The sequence below is a fragment of the Chrysemys picta genome, chromosome 18 (assembly GCF_011386835.1).
Source record: "Chrysemys picta bellii isolate R12L10 chromosome 18, ASM1138683v2, whole genome shotgun sequence".
In the NCBI taxonomy this organism is placed as follows: domain Eukaryota; kingdom Metazoa; phylum Chordata; order Testudines; family Emydidae; genus Chrysemys; species Chrysemys picta.
In genome coordinates this window covers 17,250,084-17,269,343 of record NC_088808.1, presented here as the reverse complement: position 1 = coordinate 17,269,343, position 19,260 = coordinate 17,250,084, and the positions used below count along the sequence as shown (strand labels likewise).

General features: G+C 44.9%; 3 protein-coding genes across 6 annotated transcripts in view; 2 read left to right on the top strand and 1 right to left on the bottom strand.

Moving 5' to 3' along the window:
* The window catches only part of MED22 (mediator complex subunit 22), a 31,698-nt gene extending 14,759 nt beyond the window's left edge, over positions 1-16,939 (bottom strand). The window contains exon 1 of one of the 2 annotated variants that reach the window (XM_065572379.1): positions 14,779-16,939. The gene's annotated coding sequence lies outside the window, so the exon portion shown is untranslated. The remainder of the gene's footprint in view (positions 1-14,778) is intronic. The other variant, XM_065572375.1, reaches the window with a different exon arrangement.
* LOC101944820 (histo-blood group ABO system transferase 1-like) overlaps positions 1-19,260 on the top strand; it is a 53,017-nt gene that overhangs the window by 1,756 nt on the left and 32,001 nt on the right. The window lies entirely within an intron of this gene.
* The window catches only part of LOC101943564 (histo-blood group ABO system transferase), a 28,454-nt gene that overhangs the window by 1,871 nt on the left and 7,323 nt on the right, over positions 1-19,260 (top strand). The window contains exons 2-6 of one of the 3 annotated variants that reach the window (XM_065572366.1): positions 6,739-6,850; positions 9,833-9,889; positions 11,735-11,782; positions 17,675-17,710; positions 18,166-18,300. In XM_065572366.1, coding sequence (XP_065428438.1) covers positions 6,739-6,850; positions 9,833-9,889; positions 11,735-11,782; positions 17,675-17,710; positions 18,166-18,300 — 388 coding nt within the window. The remainder of the gene's footprint in view (positions 1-6,738; positions 6,851-9,832; positions 9,890-11,734; positions 11,783-17,674; positions 17,711-18,165; positions 18,301-19,260) is intronic. The other 2 variants (XM_008169108.4, XM_065572367.1) reach the window with 2 other exon arrangements.

The window sequence follows — 19,260 nt, the reverse complement described above, 5'->3', positions numbered from 1 at the left end:
GAGGTTGTGCAGTCTATATGGTTTTATAAAAACATGATAAGTGAATATAATGTAACTGGGATAGCTTTAGAAAAATATGGTAAAAAGTGAATATAATGTAACTGATATGCTTCATGCAAAAGGTCTCTTGTAAGGTATCATTACAAAGCATATAATCTACTGAGTGTGATCATCCGATTTGTATAAATGTACCACTCTTGTATCTAAAACTAGAAATATAAAACATAACTCTGAGGGCCTATTGTAATTATGTAAAGTGTGGGCCATTAAGGATGGTTTGGAATCTTGATGACTCCCATTGTCTGCAGATGGCCGTATTTACCTGTGAGTCTTCCAGTATATGTGTGTGCTGGCAAGTGAGTAATGAAGTCTTGCAGTGACATGTGATCATGTCACCTGAACTGGAATCCATCTTTAACCTGGTGCTTTTCCAGTGAGGGGGGATGGAAACCCAGAGGGACAAAGGGTTCCCACCTTATGCAAAAGATATATATAAAGGGGTGGAAGAGAACAAGGGAGAGAGGAGCCATCATGAAGAATCCCCTAGCTATCACCTGAGCTGCAACAAGAGCTGTACCAGGGGAAAGAATTGTGCCCAGGCCTGGAATGTGTCCAGTCTGAGAAAAAACTTACTGAAGCATCTCTGAGGGTGAGATTATCTGTATTCAGTTTGATTAGGCATAGATTTGCGCATTTTATTTTATTTTGCTTGGTGACTTACTTTGTTCTGTCTGTTACTACTTGGAACCACTTAAATCCTATTTTCTGTATTTAATAAAATCACTTTTTATTTAGTAATTTACTCAGAGTATGTATTAATACCTGGGGGAGCAAACAACTGTGCATATCTCTCTATCCGTGTTATAGAGGGCGAACAATTTCTGGGTTTGCTCTGCATAAGCTTTATGCAGGGTAAAACGGATTTATCTGGGTTTAGACCCCATTGGGAGTTGGGCATCTGAGTGCTAAAGACAAGCACACTTCTGTGAGCTGTTTTCAGGTAAACCTGCAGCTTTGGGACAAGTGATTCAGACCCTGGGTTTGTGTTAGAGCCAGAGAGGAGTGTCTGGCTCAGCAAGACAGGGTGCTGGAGTCCTGAGCTGGCAGGGAAAACAGAAGCAGGAGTAGTCTTTGCACATCAGGTGGCAGCTCCCAGGGGGGTTTCTGTGATCCAACCCGTCACAGCAGTATTTTCAGGGGACATGTCAGGGACAGTTGTAGAGCTGCATATGATGTGGCCTTGAACAGATTTTAGTTGCAAATTGGAGCTAGCCAAAGAAGGGGGTTTCCTAGCAGCTGTTCCCTAGCAGCTGTTCCCTTCTATTGCAGCATTAGATCCACCGGCAGTGTTGGTGGATCCAGGCCTGTCCAACGAATGCTGCTCATTTAACCAGTGTTGCTGGTGAGTGCTGATCCCCATTAGCTTTTGAGCAGTCCCATTATCCTTTGGCTTGGATGTGGTGTGTTAATTTCGAAGGAATAAATGGGCCCAGAGAGCCAAAGATGTTAACGCGACCCTGTCACTATACAGGCACTAAACTGTCGAACATGGTTCGGGGTTTTTGAATACAGAGACATTGGCCTGCTTAGCCCCATGGCAACCAATGCCATTAAATATTATCTTTTATTAAAGATACAGTACAAAGGAAAATCAGTTGAAGCATTTATAATGTAATGTATTAATTAAAGCTTCAATTTAACCAATCTCCCTTCCTCGTTAGCTGTAGCTGGGGTTTTTATAAGGAAAACTTTCTCTTTGATAGTCTTTTATATTAACGATCATAATAACTGTCTTTTTTGGAGAAAAGAGCAAAAGTTAGTTCAGAGGGGCTAGAGCTGCTGTTATTGTTAACGTCTAATCTGGCTTCTTTAAACACAAAACAAGACAAACACAAACAAAAGGGAAGAGAAAAGAATAGCAAAAATAGAAAATGCTGCTTCTGTCTCCAGTGTTGGCTTTCACTTGCAGCCTCACGGCCAGAAAAACATTGCCACAGGTCACGATTTTATTAGCCGCTCTGAGATCTGTCAGACTTGCATCGTCGGCTGTTTAAGTAATTGCTTGTAACTGCCTCGCAGTCTTGGTTGGCTCAGCTACACATTTATTAAGCAAAGAGAGGCAGGAAAGAGAAGAAATAAGGTGTGGAAGGAAAAGGACACAGGTGGGAGAGGTGACAACAGGAACCCACGTCTCTCTTTCCAGGTGGTGTTCAGGATTGATCTGAAGCTGGTGGATGTGGGGATGTCCTATGGGTCCCAGTCTGGTCAGGACATCTCGCAGAATCAGGAGGATAAAGGCTCAGCAGTGTCAGGGTGGAACCAGGGCCCCCAGAAATTAGTGGGGGTGGCAGCCAGGATGTTGAAACTTGTTCTTTTCACTCCAGCTGACCTTAGTGTTTTGTTTGGTTCATTAGTTCCTGGTTCCTTCTTCCTGGTTTACCAGTCATGATCTTAACACAGCCCTTGGCTGGTACTGGACCTTTCGGTTTGGACTAATTCAGTCTGACTCCGTTTTCTATCCACATTCATTGCTATTGATGATTGTGACATTTTATGAATTTTCACTCACTTTCCAACAGCTGAGCTCACAACTGGAGCAAGCCCCAGTTATCGCAATATCCCTCTTTTATGAACCAATTCTGCTTCATCTCAGACATTGGTTTATAAAACAGACAGAACTACTGTAATCTACTCTCAAAATGTTTAGAAACATGCCAGCTCTTATTACTCCTGTCAAAGTTAGACTCAGGATTCATAGTTTGTTAGACCACTCTGTTTTATTAACACAGCGCTCTGCTAATACATTCAGATAATGTGAGCCCCCATGCAAGATTCAAACAGTCTTATTTATATAAATAAAAGGGTGCGAACTAAACAAAGGGACAGAGAGAGCAAAATTGTAAAATTTGCATAGGGCACAATATGCATATCCTGCTTCCTCATTAACTCTTATCGATCTAAGGCTAATGCTTCACCAATTGCCCTTAAGTGGGGCTATTCATTAAGCAGTTAATGTCTGCTTTCCTGCCCCCTGGCTTGTAGCATTTCTCATTTCTACTTAAAGGTACATACAGCATTCTTTAATTCATTCTATTTCTTTAATATAATTGATTTCACTTTCTCACTCCTTTGGCTGTATGTCCAGAATGGGTTTTTTTTTTTAAAGTGACAAGGGGGAACCATCTTTTCCTCTTTTTGCCACCTGCACATTTACACAAATCATGAACATTCTATACACGAGGGGTTAAACTAACTTGCTTCGAAAATTATTTACCCCTTATGGCATTTCTACCGAAGTATGTTGCGGTCTTTTAAAAAGAAGCAACAACACGACTGGGGGGTGGTGGTGATTATTTTTGCATTCATGAACCATTTACCAACACCCCAAAATGCGGGAAAAGTACAGAGGCATTTTTGTCCAGGGACAGACTTTGCCCGACCTGTTTCATCACCAGCTTTTGGGAGGTTGTGGCCATTGTGACCTTGTGGCTTATCACGGAGAGGTGACCCCATGTCGGAGAATAACAGAGTTCTCACTTTTTGTTTGGGTACAGCAAATCAGATACTTTATTTTCTTTCTCTCTATCAATTGCATAGAGGGAGAGAGCTAAGCAGGTCTCTCAACAGGTAAACAATTTCAGCAAGCATTTATACCTTTTGTTACAGACAATAATGAGCAACAGCTGCATTTTGTTTATACATAGGTCATTCTGATATCTTGTTTTGCTCACTAATGTAGACTCTTAGTCTACATTCCATATTATCTACACAAGGTCGCAACAACTTCTCACACAGTTCTTTCCCACTCGCCTCACACATTCCTCGCTTCTACAAATCTCGCGTTATTAGGGTTACAGTTAGCCTGACTCTTGCTAACAAACTGTCATGCGTTGCAATCCCCTTCCTGTCAGTTCTTTCTCTGCTTCCACACCCACAACACTAGCACTGTGCTGTTGCACATGCAAAACACAACAAGACACATTAACATCTACAACTAAACAATCACAAAGATTACAACAAGAAGTTTGGTGCCGGCAACAGCCCTTACTTCAGGTGGATTGACTCTTAATTCACAGTCGCAGCCGTGAATCAAGCTGGCATTCTGTTAACAAGGAATAACCCATGATGACATTTTAGCAAAAGTTTGCTTTAGCAGCTTAACCTTCAACAATTTAAAACACTTCATTTTTACAACTTTTGTTTTTTTCTTTAAAATGCCTTTACATAAAACTATCAAAGTTATTATCAATTACAAAAACTACAAACCTCCAAAAAAAGAAAAAGAAACAAAACCATTAGTTAAAAGCTTAAAGTAAAATCTTAAAACAATTGTTAAGCACTCTTAATTTTTCTAAACATGAGCGTTAACAATTTGCTTTTCATCGTTACTATATTAAGCTTGTTTGTGCTAAAAGATTTTAATGCAAATATTTTTTTAAACAATTTTTAAAACTGTGTGTTAGCTAAGCTAACCAACTATGGTGATGTATGTTTATCCTAGACACTTGGGTGACCCACCAAATAACATTAATTTTATTACCGTACAACCCTAAAGAGTTGAACATGATTCAGAGTTTTGAGTACAGAGACCTCAGCCTGCTTGGTGCTGTGGCAATAACCACACTGCAACATTTTATAACCTTTTATTAAGATAAGAAGGGAAAGCACCTGAAACATGTAAAGTAAAATATTAAGTAAGGCTTTCACTTGAACAATATTGCTTATATCCCTTCAGCTGTAGACAGTGCTTTTTATAAAGAAACCCTTCTGTTTGAGTTTTTTAGATTGTAATAATTGTCCTTTTTGGGGAAAAGAGACATATCCAGTCAGTTAGGATGGTCTAGAGCTGCTGCTGTTAAAGTCCAATGTTTCTTTTAAAACAAACACAAACAAGGTGAGAAAAGAACAGCAAAAATAGAAAATACACCTTCTATCTCTAAGGTGCCATAAGTACTCCTCTTCTATCTCTGGTGCTTTCACTTGCAGCCTCACTGCTACAGAAACATGGGCACCACCCATGGTTTTATCAGCCAGTCTGAGGCATGTCAAATTAATATCAACATTGGGCTGTTTAAGGCATTGCTTTTAGCTGCCTCTCTAATCACTGGCTCACAGCAGTGGTGCAAGAGATCTAGTCTTTTGCTGGCTAAGCTAGACATTTATTAATTAGAAGGCAGAGAGAGAGAGAAGAAAAGGAAGCTATAAGGCGGGGAAGGAAGATGACACAACGGAGGGGTGACAGCAGAAGTCCAAGGCTCAAATTCCAGGTGCTGTTCAGGTCTTAGCTGAAGCCAGTGAAGGTGGGGATGTCATTTGGGTCCCTCTCTCTGGCTCAATCTGGTCAGGACATTTCTCGGTATCAGGATGATGAAGGCCCATTTGTGTCCCAGTGGATCACAGTATATGATGGGGGTGGCAGTCATGATGGCAAAGCTTGCTCCTACAAATCCACTTGTCTGCACCCTGACACCACGATTCCCTTCCAAAGCCTCTTCGAGAACTCCAAAAGGGAGTGGCGGGTGGAACAGCCTATTGCCTTATTATTTTGTCCACCTATTAGGCCTAATTTCCAACAGATCGTTTGGTCCATTAGTTTCCAGTTCCGTTCTCTTTTGTCTACCAGTCATGATCTTACCCATCCTTTTTGTCTAGACTAATTCACTCTATCGTTAATATTTGTTCAGTTTTATAAGTAATTTTATGTAATAGGCTGAGTTGGATTTTTGTTATGTTATATTTGTTAGAGTTGCCCAACACAACAGCCACTTTCATGACCACTCAAAATAATCAGCCACTTGGCTGGCCAGTTCCTCGCTCTTCTAACGGTCTGTGGCCTGTGTGTTCTGTATTTCATTATGCATAAGACCCTAGAAAAGGGGAAGAAGGTTTTACAGCTAATCATTGAACTGGGAGTCTGGGTTTTGTTCCCAGCTGTGTCAAAGATTTGCTGCATGAACTTGGGCAAGTATCTTCCATTACAAGAGTTGTATATAAAAATAGAATCTGTGAAATGTGTATATATTGCTGTGTGTGTAGGGGTAGATCCTGCACCACTGAACTCAATGGCAGTTTTGCCATTCATGTCAATGAGTGAAGGATCAGGCCTATGGCGAGTGTATATATACATTTCACCATCTAGTAGTACGTGAGCATAGTAGAAATTGGTGTGTTGTTCATAAGTCTGTAGGTTTAATGAAGCTGTTATGTTCTGCTAATGGCTTCCGGCATGCTGCTCTTTCTGGGCCTCAGTTCCTCCATCTGCAAAACAGTTATAATGATATTGACAGAAGTTCACGGCCACGTTGAGCTTCCCAGTTTTCCCTACGCTACACAGCAGGAGTGCTTGAAACTTCACTGCAGCAGTGTACCCAAAACTTCACTGCACCAGTTCCTCCAAAAGAACAGGAAGGAGAATTCTCCCTACTGGCAGTATAGCGCCTGTGACAACTGGAGGAGTTCTGATTCCATTCAGTAAAAGGCAGTGGCAACACACACACTAACCAGTCCATTACAATACCTACCCACTACATGGGGCTATTGTAAGGTTTATATAGTGGGTGTCTGGAAGGAGTTGGGAATTAGCGATGTGTGAACAAATTCCCCTTCCCCTCCCCCCAATAGGTTGTATCCAGGTTTTTAGCCTTACCACACAGCATGGCAAAAGGAACTGGATTGGCAGTCAATTGATATGGCTTTGAACTGTGTGTACCAATCTCCTGCACATCTCCTTTATTCCAGGGAAAACAGGAGGGGTCAAAGGCTATTTGACAAAGCGCCGTCTTTGTGTCGTGGGTTTCATCATGCTGCTGTTCTTCAGCTTTGGCTTTGGCGTTGGCGTTGGCTTTGTTTGGTAAGTTGATGACCTGTCGATTCTTTAACAGGGTGACTGGCCTGGTGGATGGAGTGAAGCTGAAGACATGATAGCTCTTTATTTTAGTAATGCTGTTGACGAACTCCCACATGACATTCTCATAAGCAAAGTAGGGAAATATGGTCTAGAGCAGCGTTTTTCAAAGTGCGGGTTGCGACCCAGTGCTGGGTGGTGGCATGTCAGGCACTGGGTCACACTGGTCAGCACCGCCGACCGGGACATCGTTGGCGATGCTGCTCAGCTACCTGTTCCGACACCGCACTGTGCCCCAGAAGCGGCCTGCAGTGGGTCCGGCTTCTAGGCAGGGGTGCCATGGGGCTCCTCGCGCTGCCCCAAGCACCGGCTCTGCACCGGGGCCGGGGGGCAGTGCCTGTGGGCAAGAGCCGCACGGAGCTGCTTGCGTGCCTCCGCCTAGGAGCTGGACTTGCTGCTGGCCGCTTCAGGCGCAACGTGGTCTGCGGTGCCAGGATGGGCGGGAAGCCTGCCTCTGGCCCCCAGCTGTGCCACTGACCGGGAGCCGGCGGAGATAAGTTAGCGCCCCAATCCCCTGCCCCAGCCCTGAGCCCCCCAAACCCGGAGCCCCAGCCTGCACCCCCAGCCCAGAGCCCCCTCCTGAACCCCAAACCCCTCATCCCTGGCTGCACCCCCAGCCCAGAGCCCTGACCCTCTCCCACACCCTGAACCCCTCATTTCTGGCCCCACCCCCTTCACCCCAACCCTCTGCCCCAGCCCTGAGCCCCTCCCACACCCCAAACCTCTCATCCCCAGCTCTGTTGGGTTGTGGGCATCAATAATTTTCTTCAACTGGGTCCCCAGAAAAAAAGTTTGAAAACCAGTGGTCTAGATTAAACTCCTATAAGGTGTATTGAAAACAGATTAAAAGACTGTATTCAAAGTGTAGATCTCAATGGTTCGCTGTCAAACTGGGAGGATATATCTAGTAGAATCCTGCAGTGGTCTGTCCTGGGGCCAGTACTGTTCAGTCTTTTTATTAATGACTCTCTACTTCATTATCCAAGTATGTGTAATGCCCACAGACCCAACTTGTCGGCAGGCAGGGTTGAACCTGAGACTTCTGGAACTTAGTGCATGACCCTCTACAGCAGGGGTGGGCAAACTACGGCCCGGGGGCCGCATCTGGCCCTTCTGACGTTTTAGTTTGGCCCTCGAGCTCCTGCTGGCGAGTGGGATCTGGGGCTTGCCCCGCTCCAGCCAGGGGCTTGCCCCACTCCGCGCGTGCCATGGTTCTGCATGGCTCCCGGAAGCAGCGGCGTGTCCCCCCTCTGTCTCCTACGCACAGCGACAGACAAGGGGCTCTGCACACTGCCCCCGCCCCAAGCACTACCACCACAGCTCCTATTGGCTGAGAACCATGGCCAATGGGAGCTGCAGGAGCAGCACCTGCAGATGGGGCAGGGCGCAGAGCCGCCTGGCTGTGTCTCCACATAGGAGCTGGAAGGGGGACATGCCGCTGCTTCCAGGAGCTCCTTGAGGTAAGTACCACCGGGGGCTACATCTCTGATCCTCTCCTGTCCACCGAAACCCTCATCCCCCAGCCACACCCCAGAGCCCACACCCCGCACACCAACCCCCAATTTCATGAGTATTCATGCCCTGCCATACAATTTCCATACCCAGATGTGGCCCTCGGGCCAAAAAGCTTGCCCACCCTGGTTACATATGCTTATAAAATTAACAATGACACCAAACTGGGAGGGGTCACTAGCACTCTGGAGGACAGGATTAGAATTCAAAACAGCCTTGACATATTGGATAAGTGGTCTGAAATCAACAAAATGAAATTCAGTAAAGACAAGGGCAAAGTAAGCAAGTTAAAATCAAATGCACAACTACAAAATGGGGAATAACTGGCTAGATGGTGGTACTGCTGAAAAGCATCCGGGGGTTATAGTGGATCACAAATTGAACATGAGTCCACAATGTGATTTTCCGTGTTGGTTCCAGGAGATGAGGTAGATGAGGCAATATCTTTTATTGAACCAATTTCCGTTGGTGGAAGAAACAAGCTTTCGAGTTTCACAGAGCTCTTCTTCCGGTGGGGAAAGTAACCAGAGTATCTGGGCTAAATACAAGTTGGGACAGATTGTTACATATAAGGGGGATGTGTGTGTCACACGTGCTATGGGAGACCACCTAAAATGAAGTGAGCAATTGCGGGTTAGTTGGCAGTACAATGTGTTACAAATTGTTATAATGAGCCATAAAGCCAGAGTCCATGGTTTTCAGTGTCTAGCAGAGTTATGAATGTAAGTTCCCAAGCTTGTCTAACTGATTTATTTTTTTTCCAGATTGGGTGCTGAACAGAAGAAAAAAAAAAAGTTGGTTTCTACCTGAAACTGAATTTTTTTTCAGTTTCTTGCCGCGCCCCCTCCCCCTCCCCCCAAATTGTTTTAGGTGAAACAAAAAGTTTTGTTTTCAGTTTCAGGTCGTTTTGGGGTGTATTTCATCTTTTAAATAAAAATGAGCTAAATTTAAAAACAATGGAGCATTTGAAACAGAAGTTGAAGCGTTATCATGTAACATTCATACAGACAGAAATACTGTTGAGTGTAAGGTCTTCACAAGCTTGGTTAGTAACGCAGTACATCTGTTTTGCCATATAACTCTTTTCAATTATCTTTTAGTTTGGCCTTCCAATGGTGATTTAATCTGTAAGCTCCTTGATGCAGAGACCATGAGAGATCACTGAGTGCACTCTCAGTGCATGACAGATGATAATATGAAACTACTTTGCTTCACCTACCACGGCATTCTAGCAACCTTTGCATTTTCTCCTTTGGCTGGGTTTGGTTCTATTGTGAGGATAAACCGCTGGCTTTGGTTGATTGGTTCTATGGTTTGTGTCTTTAAAGATGCCTGGATATCGGACTAGATTTTTTTTTTAAGTGTAAAGTTTTTATATTATTTAGATGTTTGACATGATGATTGGATTTATTGCAGGTATACGTCCAATGATACCGGGCTGGACGCACCAATCAAGATCTCCAGCACAATGAGGTAACTATTCCCTTTTGGACTTGTCTGGATTTTGTGAGCATCTGAGGTCTCACAATTAGAGCTCTGGAAATCAGTTCCATGTTGCTGAGATTCCTAACCTCTTCTACTTTACTTTAGACTTAGGGTTTGCTACCAAATGTCAAATGAAAACTGAACTGAAACTAGCAGTGGCTCCTCAGAGGCAGGTGGAGGGGGAGAGCACTGGGCCAGTGCTTACCTTTTTCTGAATTAGATACATTAAGGGACCAGGTCCTCAGCTGGTATAAGTCCGTGTACTCCACTGACTTCAATGGAGCTATCTATGCTTGCTGAGCATTTTTCCTGGGATCTTTATGTATTTCCGTAAACTGGCTCTGAAAGGTCCTTTCATATGTTCATGTCCTCTGCCAACCTCCTAATGACACCAACAGCCACAGATAAACAGCGGAGTCTCACCTATTGTCTGATCTTGACACAAAATCACAAACTGGCTGCCATGTTAGTAAGAACTGGGCAAAGAAGTGTGAGCCTTGACTACCTGATCTGAGCTTGCAATGGAATACAGGAGCAGGTGAGAGTTGCACGGTTTGGGGTTTAGTTATGGATGTTCTGTGCAGACCTATTCCCCCATTTTCTCTCACCTGCATTGAATCTCTGGCACTATTTGGGCTGGCATCCAAAGGTGTAATTAATTGCTTTCTGAAAACACTGCCTGCCGTTCCTTCTCTAGTGAGGGATGGCTCGTTTATGGGTCATCTTTAAAAGCCTCATTTCCTCCTGCCAGCCAGCCAGACCTGTCTGTGTGTCCCTCTCTCCCCTTCAGCCTCACACTCCCTCATGGACTCCCAGCATCCCTTATGCCTCTCAGCCTTCAAACCGTTCATTCTCAGTTCTTACCACACAAAAAGACAACAAAATGAAAAGAGTTAGTGCTCAATGAACAAGCAGCTATTCAATATGTGTGCACCCAGCCTTCATATAAACTAATTTGTATGGCACCATATGCCCTATGCATTGAATGAGCCAGGGGTCCTGTGGAAAAAATAGTATGTGATCATGTAATTAAAGACTGTAACCCAAGGCATATGCGCTATGGGGCAGAATTAAGGTTTCAAAGCAACCTTCCTGATATATAATACAGGATAGTCTATATAGCATAACTACTGCACAGAATAGTATAGTAATTGCAAGAAATAATCTCTTACTTTTGTCATTATATTTGGTTCTGGTCTTTCAATGATGCCTATCAGTTGCAGAGCAGAATTTGATTCAGTAAGAGTACACAGGTAAAAGTACTCCTAGGTAATTAGAGGGACAATGAGAGAACCCCATCCACCCAATGTCAGCAGATAATTCCAGAGAAACTTGACCTACCTGTTGACATAGAGTGGGAGATTGCCAGATGGCGTGACATCATTACCAGAGGTGGTAATGTGAAATAAATGGCAGTGTGCCTCCCAATCAGGATTGTCTTTGTGGTGGAAAACCTTTTTCTTCCTGCTGTGCCCCCACCAACAAAAAGGAACAGTATTTCCTCTCTTGCTGTCATACAAGGTGGTGCCATGTGCTGGCTTGGAGAAAGGGGATGGGCATTCGGCTCTCTGTGCCTGACAGTGGCCATACAAACTTTAATTAATAAATTACAGTATTCAATTTTCAGCACTTTCTTTCCATGGCAAAAGTAACCATGACTTGGATGAGGCACAGGAAATAAAACAACCAAGGTGGAATCTTTTATTCCTTTCTGTTAAATATTTGAATGGTGTAAATCTTGAAATTTCTGGTAACTGGCTATTTTGTTCCATGCTGTGTTTTTTTTTTAAAAAAACAACCAAACACTAAATGTGACATGTTTTCTTTCTGTAGCAATAATACCCAAGACTTGGATGACTTTCACAAAGTAAATCTACTAAGGTAGGACCTTTTGTTAATTCCACTACTTCTTCTTCGAGAGATGTCCCTGTGGGTGCTCCACTCCAGGTGTTGGTGTGTCCCTGCGCCTTCGCTGGGAGATTTTTGCAACAGTACTCGTACTGGCCACACACGCACAGAGCCTGCCCCCCTGCTCTGAATATACCTTAATAGTACGCATGCGCGGCCGGTCTCCTCAGTTCCTTCTCTACCATCCCCAGCCTGAGACGGAGCTCAGCAGACTCGTTAAGAGCTTTCTTCCTCTTGTTACAATTACCCTTCTAGTTAGTTAGTTTGTTGTTAGTTTGTTGTTAGTCGTAGTTGGTTACCATTTTCTATCTTTTTCTTTAATTAAAAAAAAAAAATTTTTTTTCTTCCTTCCTGTCAGCCGCAGCCGCTTCGAACATGCCTGGCTTCCCGGCCTTTAAGCGCTGCTCTACCTGTAAGAAGCCAACCCCTCTGTCAGATGGCCACTCAAAATGTATAAAATGTCTGGGGGAGACCCACATCCCCCAAAAATGTGCCCACTGCAGTAAACTTAGCTCCAGGGCACAGAAGGACAGGGAACTTCGACTAAAACTGCTCCTCCTTCAGAAATCCCTAGAGTCGGCTTCAGACCCAGGCGCTGATTCCGGCTCTGCTGCCCACCACAGCCCCCCCGCCTGAAAGAACCATAAGAAAACTTCAAAAAAAGGGCACCTTCTGTCATCCACAAAGGAAACCCTGCGGGATAAGACTTCTCCGGGCAGGTCTACCACTTCCCTCCCGGTGCTCCCTCGCTTGAGCACGTTTGACACGCTGGGCTCCTCCAGCACCGGGCAAAACCCGCCTGCAGCTGCGGCGGCGGCGCGAAGATCCGGTGCCGAGGCTTCAGGCTTCCAGCTGCCTGCCTCTCTTCTGGCACCGTTCGGCACCGCGACGGACGCGGTGCCGACATATCACGACCTGCCTGACCCCCCCCACAGGCTGATATTGATCTCCCGGCACCGGCTCTGGCACCGACACCCGCCGAGCTGACTGGCAGTGAGTCAAGGCTCAAAACACCGGTGCAGAGGAATTTTTCCTCACAGCAGATTCCTCCCGAACAGCGTTTACCTCACACAGGAGCCTCGGCACTGCGGTTTACTCAGTCAAGGGACCTGCTCGTGTCACCTATCCTGCAGTCACCCCCGCTGAATGCCTGCTTCTCTCCAATGGCTGAATCAGGGTCTGGACAGCCTTCCTCCAGTGAGAAGGAAGCTGGACCGCAGGGGGATTTTTCACCATATCAAGGTTCCCATCCTCAGATCCCACTCAACAGAGGTCATAGAAAAATTACCTCATCCTACTCTCAGGATTCTGCCCCGTGGTGTGTGTGAATCCCTGCATGGCACCACCTATGCCCTTCCCACTGCCGTGGCAATATTGGGTCCCATGGGCATCGTATCCTCAAGAACACACTCGCTACTCCACCACAACCAGGCGCAACACCTGCCTAGCGCCACAAGCTGACGAACCTGCCACCAACGCAAGACACCAGGCAGCACCGTCACAATTGCAGGATCAATCACGTCCTGCTCCTATTCCAGTAGACCTGGAGGTAACGCCTGAAGAAGCCTTACTTCCCCCTCCCCCAACATCTTCGGATGACTTCTCAAAATTTCAAGACCTTCTTTTTAAAAAGACTTGGAGGTCCCTGAACAACAGCATGAGTTAACGGACATCCTACAGCCCTCTTCTTCCTCTAGGGTTCCATTATCAATCAACGCAGCCCTTTTAGAACCTGCTAAGGCCATCTGGCAGACTCGCGCTACAAGCCTACCTACCTGTAAACAAGCGGATCGCAAGTACTTCATCCCTTCTAAGGGCTCTGAATTCCATTTTATCCATCTAGCGCTAAACTCGTTGGTCATAGACACAGCCAACCAAAGGACCAAACAGCAGTATTCCCGCTCCATGCCATCCAACAAAGACAGTAAATGCTTGGACCTCCTTGGACATAAAGTATATGCATCTTCAACGCTACAATTTCATATTGCTAATTATACTGCAGTTCTCGCAAAATATGACCACAGAAACTATACCACATTCATGGACTTTATTGATGACATTCCAGAAGAAAAGAAGCAACAATTCACAGCTTTAGTTTCTGAGGGACCAATCATACCACGTACCGCTCTTCAAGCAGCCCTCGATGCAGCCAATACTGCAGCAAGATCCACCACCGCAGCAGTGGTCATGCGCCGAGGTTCATGGCTCTCATCCTCTTCCTTTCCTCAAGAGGTCCAGAGTACCATTGAAGATCTTCCCTTTGACGGTGACAAACCCTTTGCTTCCACCACGAACGACGTACTTCATTCAATGAAGGACTCAAGGGCAAGCGTCGTCGTCCCGATTCTTCGGTAACACCTCAACCCCCTCCAACTAATAAGCAGATTTGTACCTATTTTTGGACACTGCCTACGACCATTCTCCCATCAATGGCAGAGCATTACCACCGACAAGTGGGTTATAGAGGTCGTCACAATTGGCTACTCTATTCCCACCCTCCCCGTCCCTCTTCAGGGACCCCTCTCACGAGCCACTGCTCTTCCAAGAAGTACAACATCTCCTTCAGTTCGGAGCAGTGGAACTTGTGCCCGAACGACACAGAGGGAAGGGCTTTTATTCCCATTATTTCTTAACAGAAAAGAAAACTGGGGGATGGCGACCGATCCTCGACTTCAGGCAGCTCAACAAATTTATGAAAAAGCAAAAGTTCAAGATGGTTACTCTCACCACCCTAATTCCAGCGCTGGAGCAGGGCGATTGGTTTTCAGTCCTCGACCTACAGGACGCCTATTTTCATGTGACTATACATGCAGCCCACAGACGATTCCTTCGTTTTACCCTTGGCTCAACACATTTTCAATACAGGGTTCTACCCTTCGGTCTTTCCACTGCCCCCCGTGTTTTTTTCCAAGCTCCTAGCCATAGTCACTGCCTGCCTCAGGAAACAAGGGGTCATAATATTTCCTTACCTCGACGATTGCCTCCTCAAAGCTTCAACGTTCGACGAAACTCTCCGATTCACGCGACTCACCATCAATTGTTTCCTATCTCTCGGCCTACAAATAAACAAAAACAAATTCACATTATGTCCCACCCAACACCTGGAGTTCATAGGAGCAGACCTCGATTCCTGGACGGGATTGGCATCTCTCCCACCCGTCTGCTTCAACACCATAAAACTACTGGCCATAAAACTTCGCAACAGCCCCCAGGTCACTGCCCAAGACTGCCTACAACTACTATGTCACATGGCCTTGTGCACTTTCGTGGTCCAAAATGCACGACTGTCCATGAGATGCTTCCAAGCTTGGTTGGCCACCGGTTTACAGACCAAATGTGCAAGGTCTAAACAAGCCTCTCTCCATACCTTTTGGAGTCAGACTCTCTACTATGGTAGACCGTTCCCTCCAACCTCTGTTCGGGAGTCCCCTTTCTCCAGGATGCTCCATCCCTCATAATGACTACCGATGCATCCCTCACAGGATGGGGCGCACACATGTCTCACCACACAGTCCAGGGGCTATGGTCTTCAACCGAAACCTCCCTGCACATAAATGTCCTAGAACTTCGAGCCATACGCAATGCCTGCCGTCACTTCCTCCCACTAGTCAGGAATCAACATGTACGCATAATGACAGACAACATTGCCTGCATGTTCTATGTAAACAGGCAGGGAGGAGCTCGCTCTCACTCGCTTTGCACAGAGGCTATGAAGCTCTGGAATTGGTGCCTTGTGAAGAACATCCGGATATCAGCTGCCTATCTTCCCGGAGTTAGGAATACCACAGCGGACGAATTAAGCAGACGCTTTCCTTGGGATCACGAATGGGAGATAAACGAGACAATCATCCGCAACATATTCCACATTTGGGGTCACCCAACCATAGACCTTTTTGCAACTGCGAAAAACACGAAACGTCCCGAATTTTGCTCCAGAGCGGGACTGGGCAAACATTCCCTGGGAGACGCATTCATGGTCCCCTGGCACCGGAACGTACTCTATGCTTTCCCCCCCAATACTGGTTCTCCACAGAGTTCTGACAACGATACAAACAGATTGTGCCATGGTGATCCTGATTGTCCCGGTGAGGGCCCAGACAACCGTGGTTTCCGTTCCTCACCAGAATGTCAATTTGACCACCAATTTCGTTGCCTCTCACTCCGAACCTCCTATCACAGCAACACGGCCGATTTCTTCACCCTAATCTATCCATGCTTCACCTTAAAGCCTGGTTCTTACATGGTTCTCCCAAAATGAACTAGCTTGCTCTGACCAAGTTCAAAGAGTGCTCCTACATAGCAGAACACAATCTACTCGCACCACCTATCTATGAAAGTGGAAGCGATTCACACAAGGGTGTTCAGCTAAACAACTTTCTCCCACGTCGATACCTCTCCCGCTCATACTTGACTACCTATTGGACCTTAAGCAATCTGGCCTTTCTTTCAGCTCCATCAGAGTCCATTTAGCTGCTATTACAACCTTTCATGACGGAATCAACGATAACTCTGGTTTTGCTCATCCAATCACCAAGCGTTTCCTCAAGGAACTCCAAGCCCTATACCCAGACATTAAACCGCCTACCACTCCGTGGGACCTTCATTTAGTACTATCCTGCCTAACTCAACAACCATTTGAGCCTCTAGCCGCTTGCTGTTTTCATCGAAAGGTGTAAAAGGGAGCATTTTTAGTGGCAATTACCTCTGCCAGACGGGCAGGAGAAATAGCAGTTCTTATGGCAGATCCACCATATACGCTATTTTTCAAGGACAAGGTTACCCTTAGATTACACCCCAAATTTTTCCAAAGGTGCATTCCTCATTCCACATTAATGAGCCGATACACCTACCGACCTTCTTTCCGAAACCACATGCAAACTCTTTCGAAGTCACAATGCATACATTAGATGTACGCAGGGCCTTGTCCTTCTATTTGAATAGAACCAAACCTTTTAGAAGCTCTTCTAGACTTTTTGTCTCCATCGCAGACCGTTCCAAAGGGATGCCTATTTCTACCCAGAGACTTTCAAACTGGATTTCTGAGTGCATCCGATTGTGCTATCGGATAAAGAAAGTTACACCTCCAGCCGGCATCAGAACTCACTCCACTAGATCTGTGGCTACCTCTGTGGCTTTCTTATGCAAAGTTCCCCTGGCTGACATCTGTAAAGCTGCCACTTGGCATGAAGGGTTTGTCACCGTCAAAGGGAAGATCTTCATAACCATGATTATGAATCATCAATACAGCATGATGACACTGAGATTTAGACAAGCTCAGATGTTACTGATCTTTGAAAGCTCTCAGTGGTGATCTCATGGATTCCTCTCCCCTCTAAGGATGTTCACATTGCTTGGTTTACACCAGTCTGCACCTCAATTCTGACCTCCAGGAAGTTCTACTATTCAAGTTCTGAGCCCCACACACAGCTCTATCAATGTTCCGCATTCCCGACCTGCAAAACTTTTCTACCCCATCCTGTATGCTCCCACCACTTTGCTAATGCACCTCATTCCTGACTTTTAATATCTTCCTCTGAGCCTCGCAGGAGCATAGATTGTCAGTCAAGCCACACTGCATAGAGGTTTTGTGATGTGAACCAACATTAGGGACTAGAGAGAGACCACTAAATTTATGTTCATATGTGACCTAACCCAGGATTTAAACTCAAGTCACCAGCGGTACAGTAAAACCCTTTCCTTTGGAGTTCTGAGTATGGGTCACTGAGTTCTCAATGGAGCTGATTGGTGGGAATCTTTTATTTGTCTGTAAACTCGAAAAGGATTGTTTTTTTTTTTTTTTTTAAAGAGCTATGGAAATCTTTCCTTACCTTGAAATCATTTTTTGTTTTCATACTATTCTTTTAGGATGATTTACACAAAACCACAGATTCTAAAGCCATCGTAAGTAAAACTAAAAATAAGTGTTTTGTTACATCCAAGATGATATAACTAAAGTTAATTGACTAAAATATGACCAAGAAACTTCCTTAAGGATTTGAACTTGTCTTGCGCTGTGTTAACTTAGGCATACAAAATCTCAGAAACACTTGGGTCTTTATATAAAGTACAAGCCAGAATGTTTTGTTCAGTTACAAACCTCAGACATGCTGGGCAGATGCTAGTGCAGTGCAAACATTAATTAGTTGATAGATCCCAGTAACCTGCTACATTATATAGCCTTAGTGCAACATGTCTTGTGACTTCATGGAGTTGTATATTCTTTAAAGCTGTTAGTTGTCTGTTTTTGAACTTTAACACATGGCTCTGGTAGTGTCTTTCTATACGTAGGGAAGGCAACTGCCTCCGTGTTTCTTACTTCTACAGTGTGATTCTAAAGAAAACTTCCTCTTCCACAGGAGAAGTGACGTCCTTACGATGACTCTATGGTTTGCTCCAATAGTTTGGGAAGGGACCTATAACTCCGAGATCCTGAATGAGCAGTTCCGACAAAGGAATGTCACTGTTGGACTGACAGTGTTTGCTATCAAAAAGTGAGTCTGAACTATGTTAGGTACAAAAGGTGATGTATAACCAACGAGGAGGTGGGGAAACCAATTTTTTGTGTGTAGTGATAGTGTATGGTATCCCCTGTTCACCTCCCTCTCCCAAGCAGGAGTTTTGTTGGAAGATTGCTGATTGTCTTAAAACGCATTTCAGTGACAGGGAAAGGACAGGGCTTTTCCAGTGTGGTGGAGGAGGAAATTAGGAGAGTCTGACAGCTGTGAGAAAGGGTCAGATTAAGCTGCTTGTCATGTGTATCAGAGGGAGGGGGACTGGAGGGATTGGCAACTATGGAAGTTGAGTGATGTACATTCCTCTTTTCCCTTTGCTCTGGGAACAAAGTTTTTGACCTTAGGCGCTGCTGACTTCACGACAGGTGGTTTTCTATCTTCTCTCTACACCATTATCATTCTACTTGGGGTGGAATATTTAGAAATACAATCACATAACTGGGCACAGAGAGACATCCTTCAAGAGTCCTTCTTACAAAGGAAGAACTTGACTTTCATGCTGAGCAGCGCTTTATCTGATTTGTAAATGAAGGAAAATACCTAGCGTGGTTTGTGACATACCCAGCTATGCAAGCACAGATTAAGGAACTATTTAATAACATTGTTTTCCAAAGGCTGTGCCTGCTACAACGAAGCCCTTGTTAGTCATGGAGCATAGGTTCAACCACTGGTTATAAGCGCTATTGCCTGCCAACAGAATTTTTTTTCAAAATGTATTGCTAAAGGTCAAAAGGACTCCAGATCAAAGTATAGTAAAAGATCATGATTATTTTTCTATTATGATCCTGTTAAGAATGGACAAGTAGGTTTTTGTACCTGTGCTGATAAATATTTATAACAGTTTTGCAAGGCTGATTTGGCCACCAGTGAGATGCAGCAACTGTTCAATGTCGTACATCAATGAGACACAACAAATAGGATAGGAAGCAAAGAATAGCA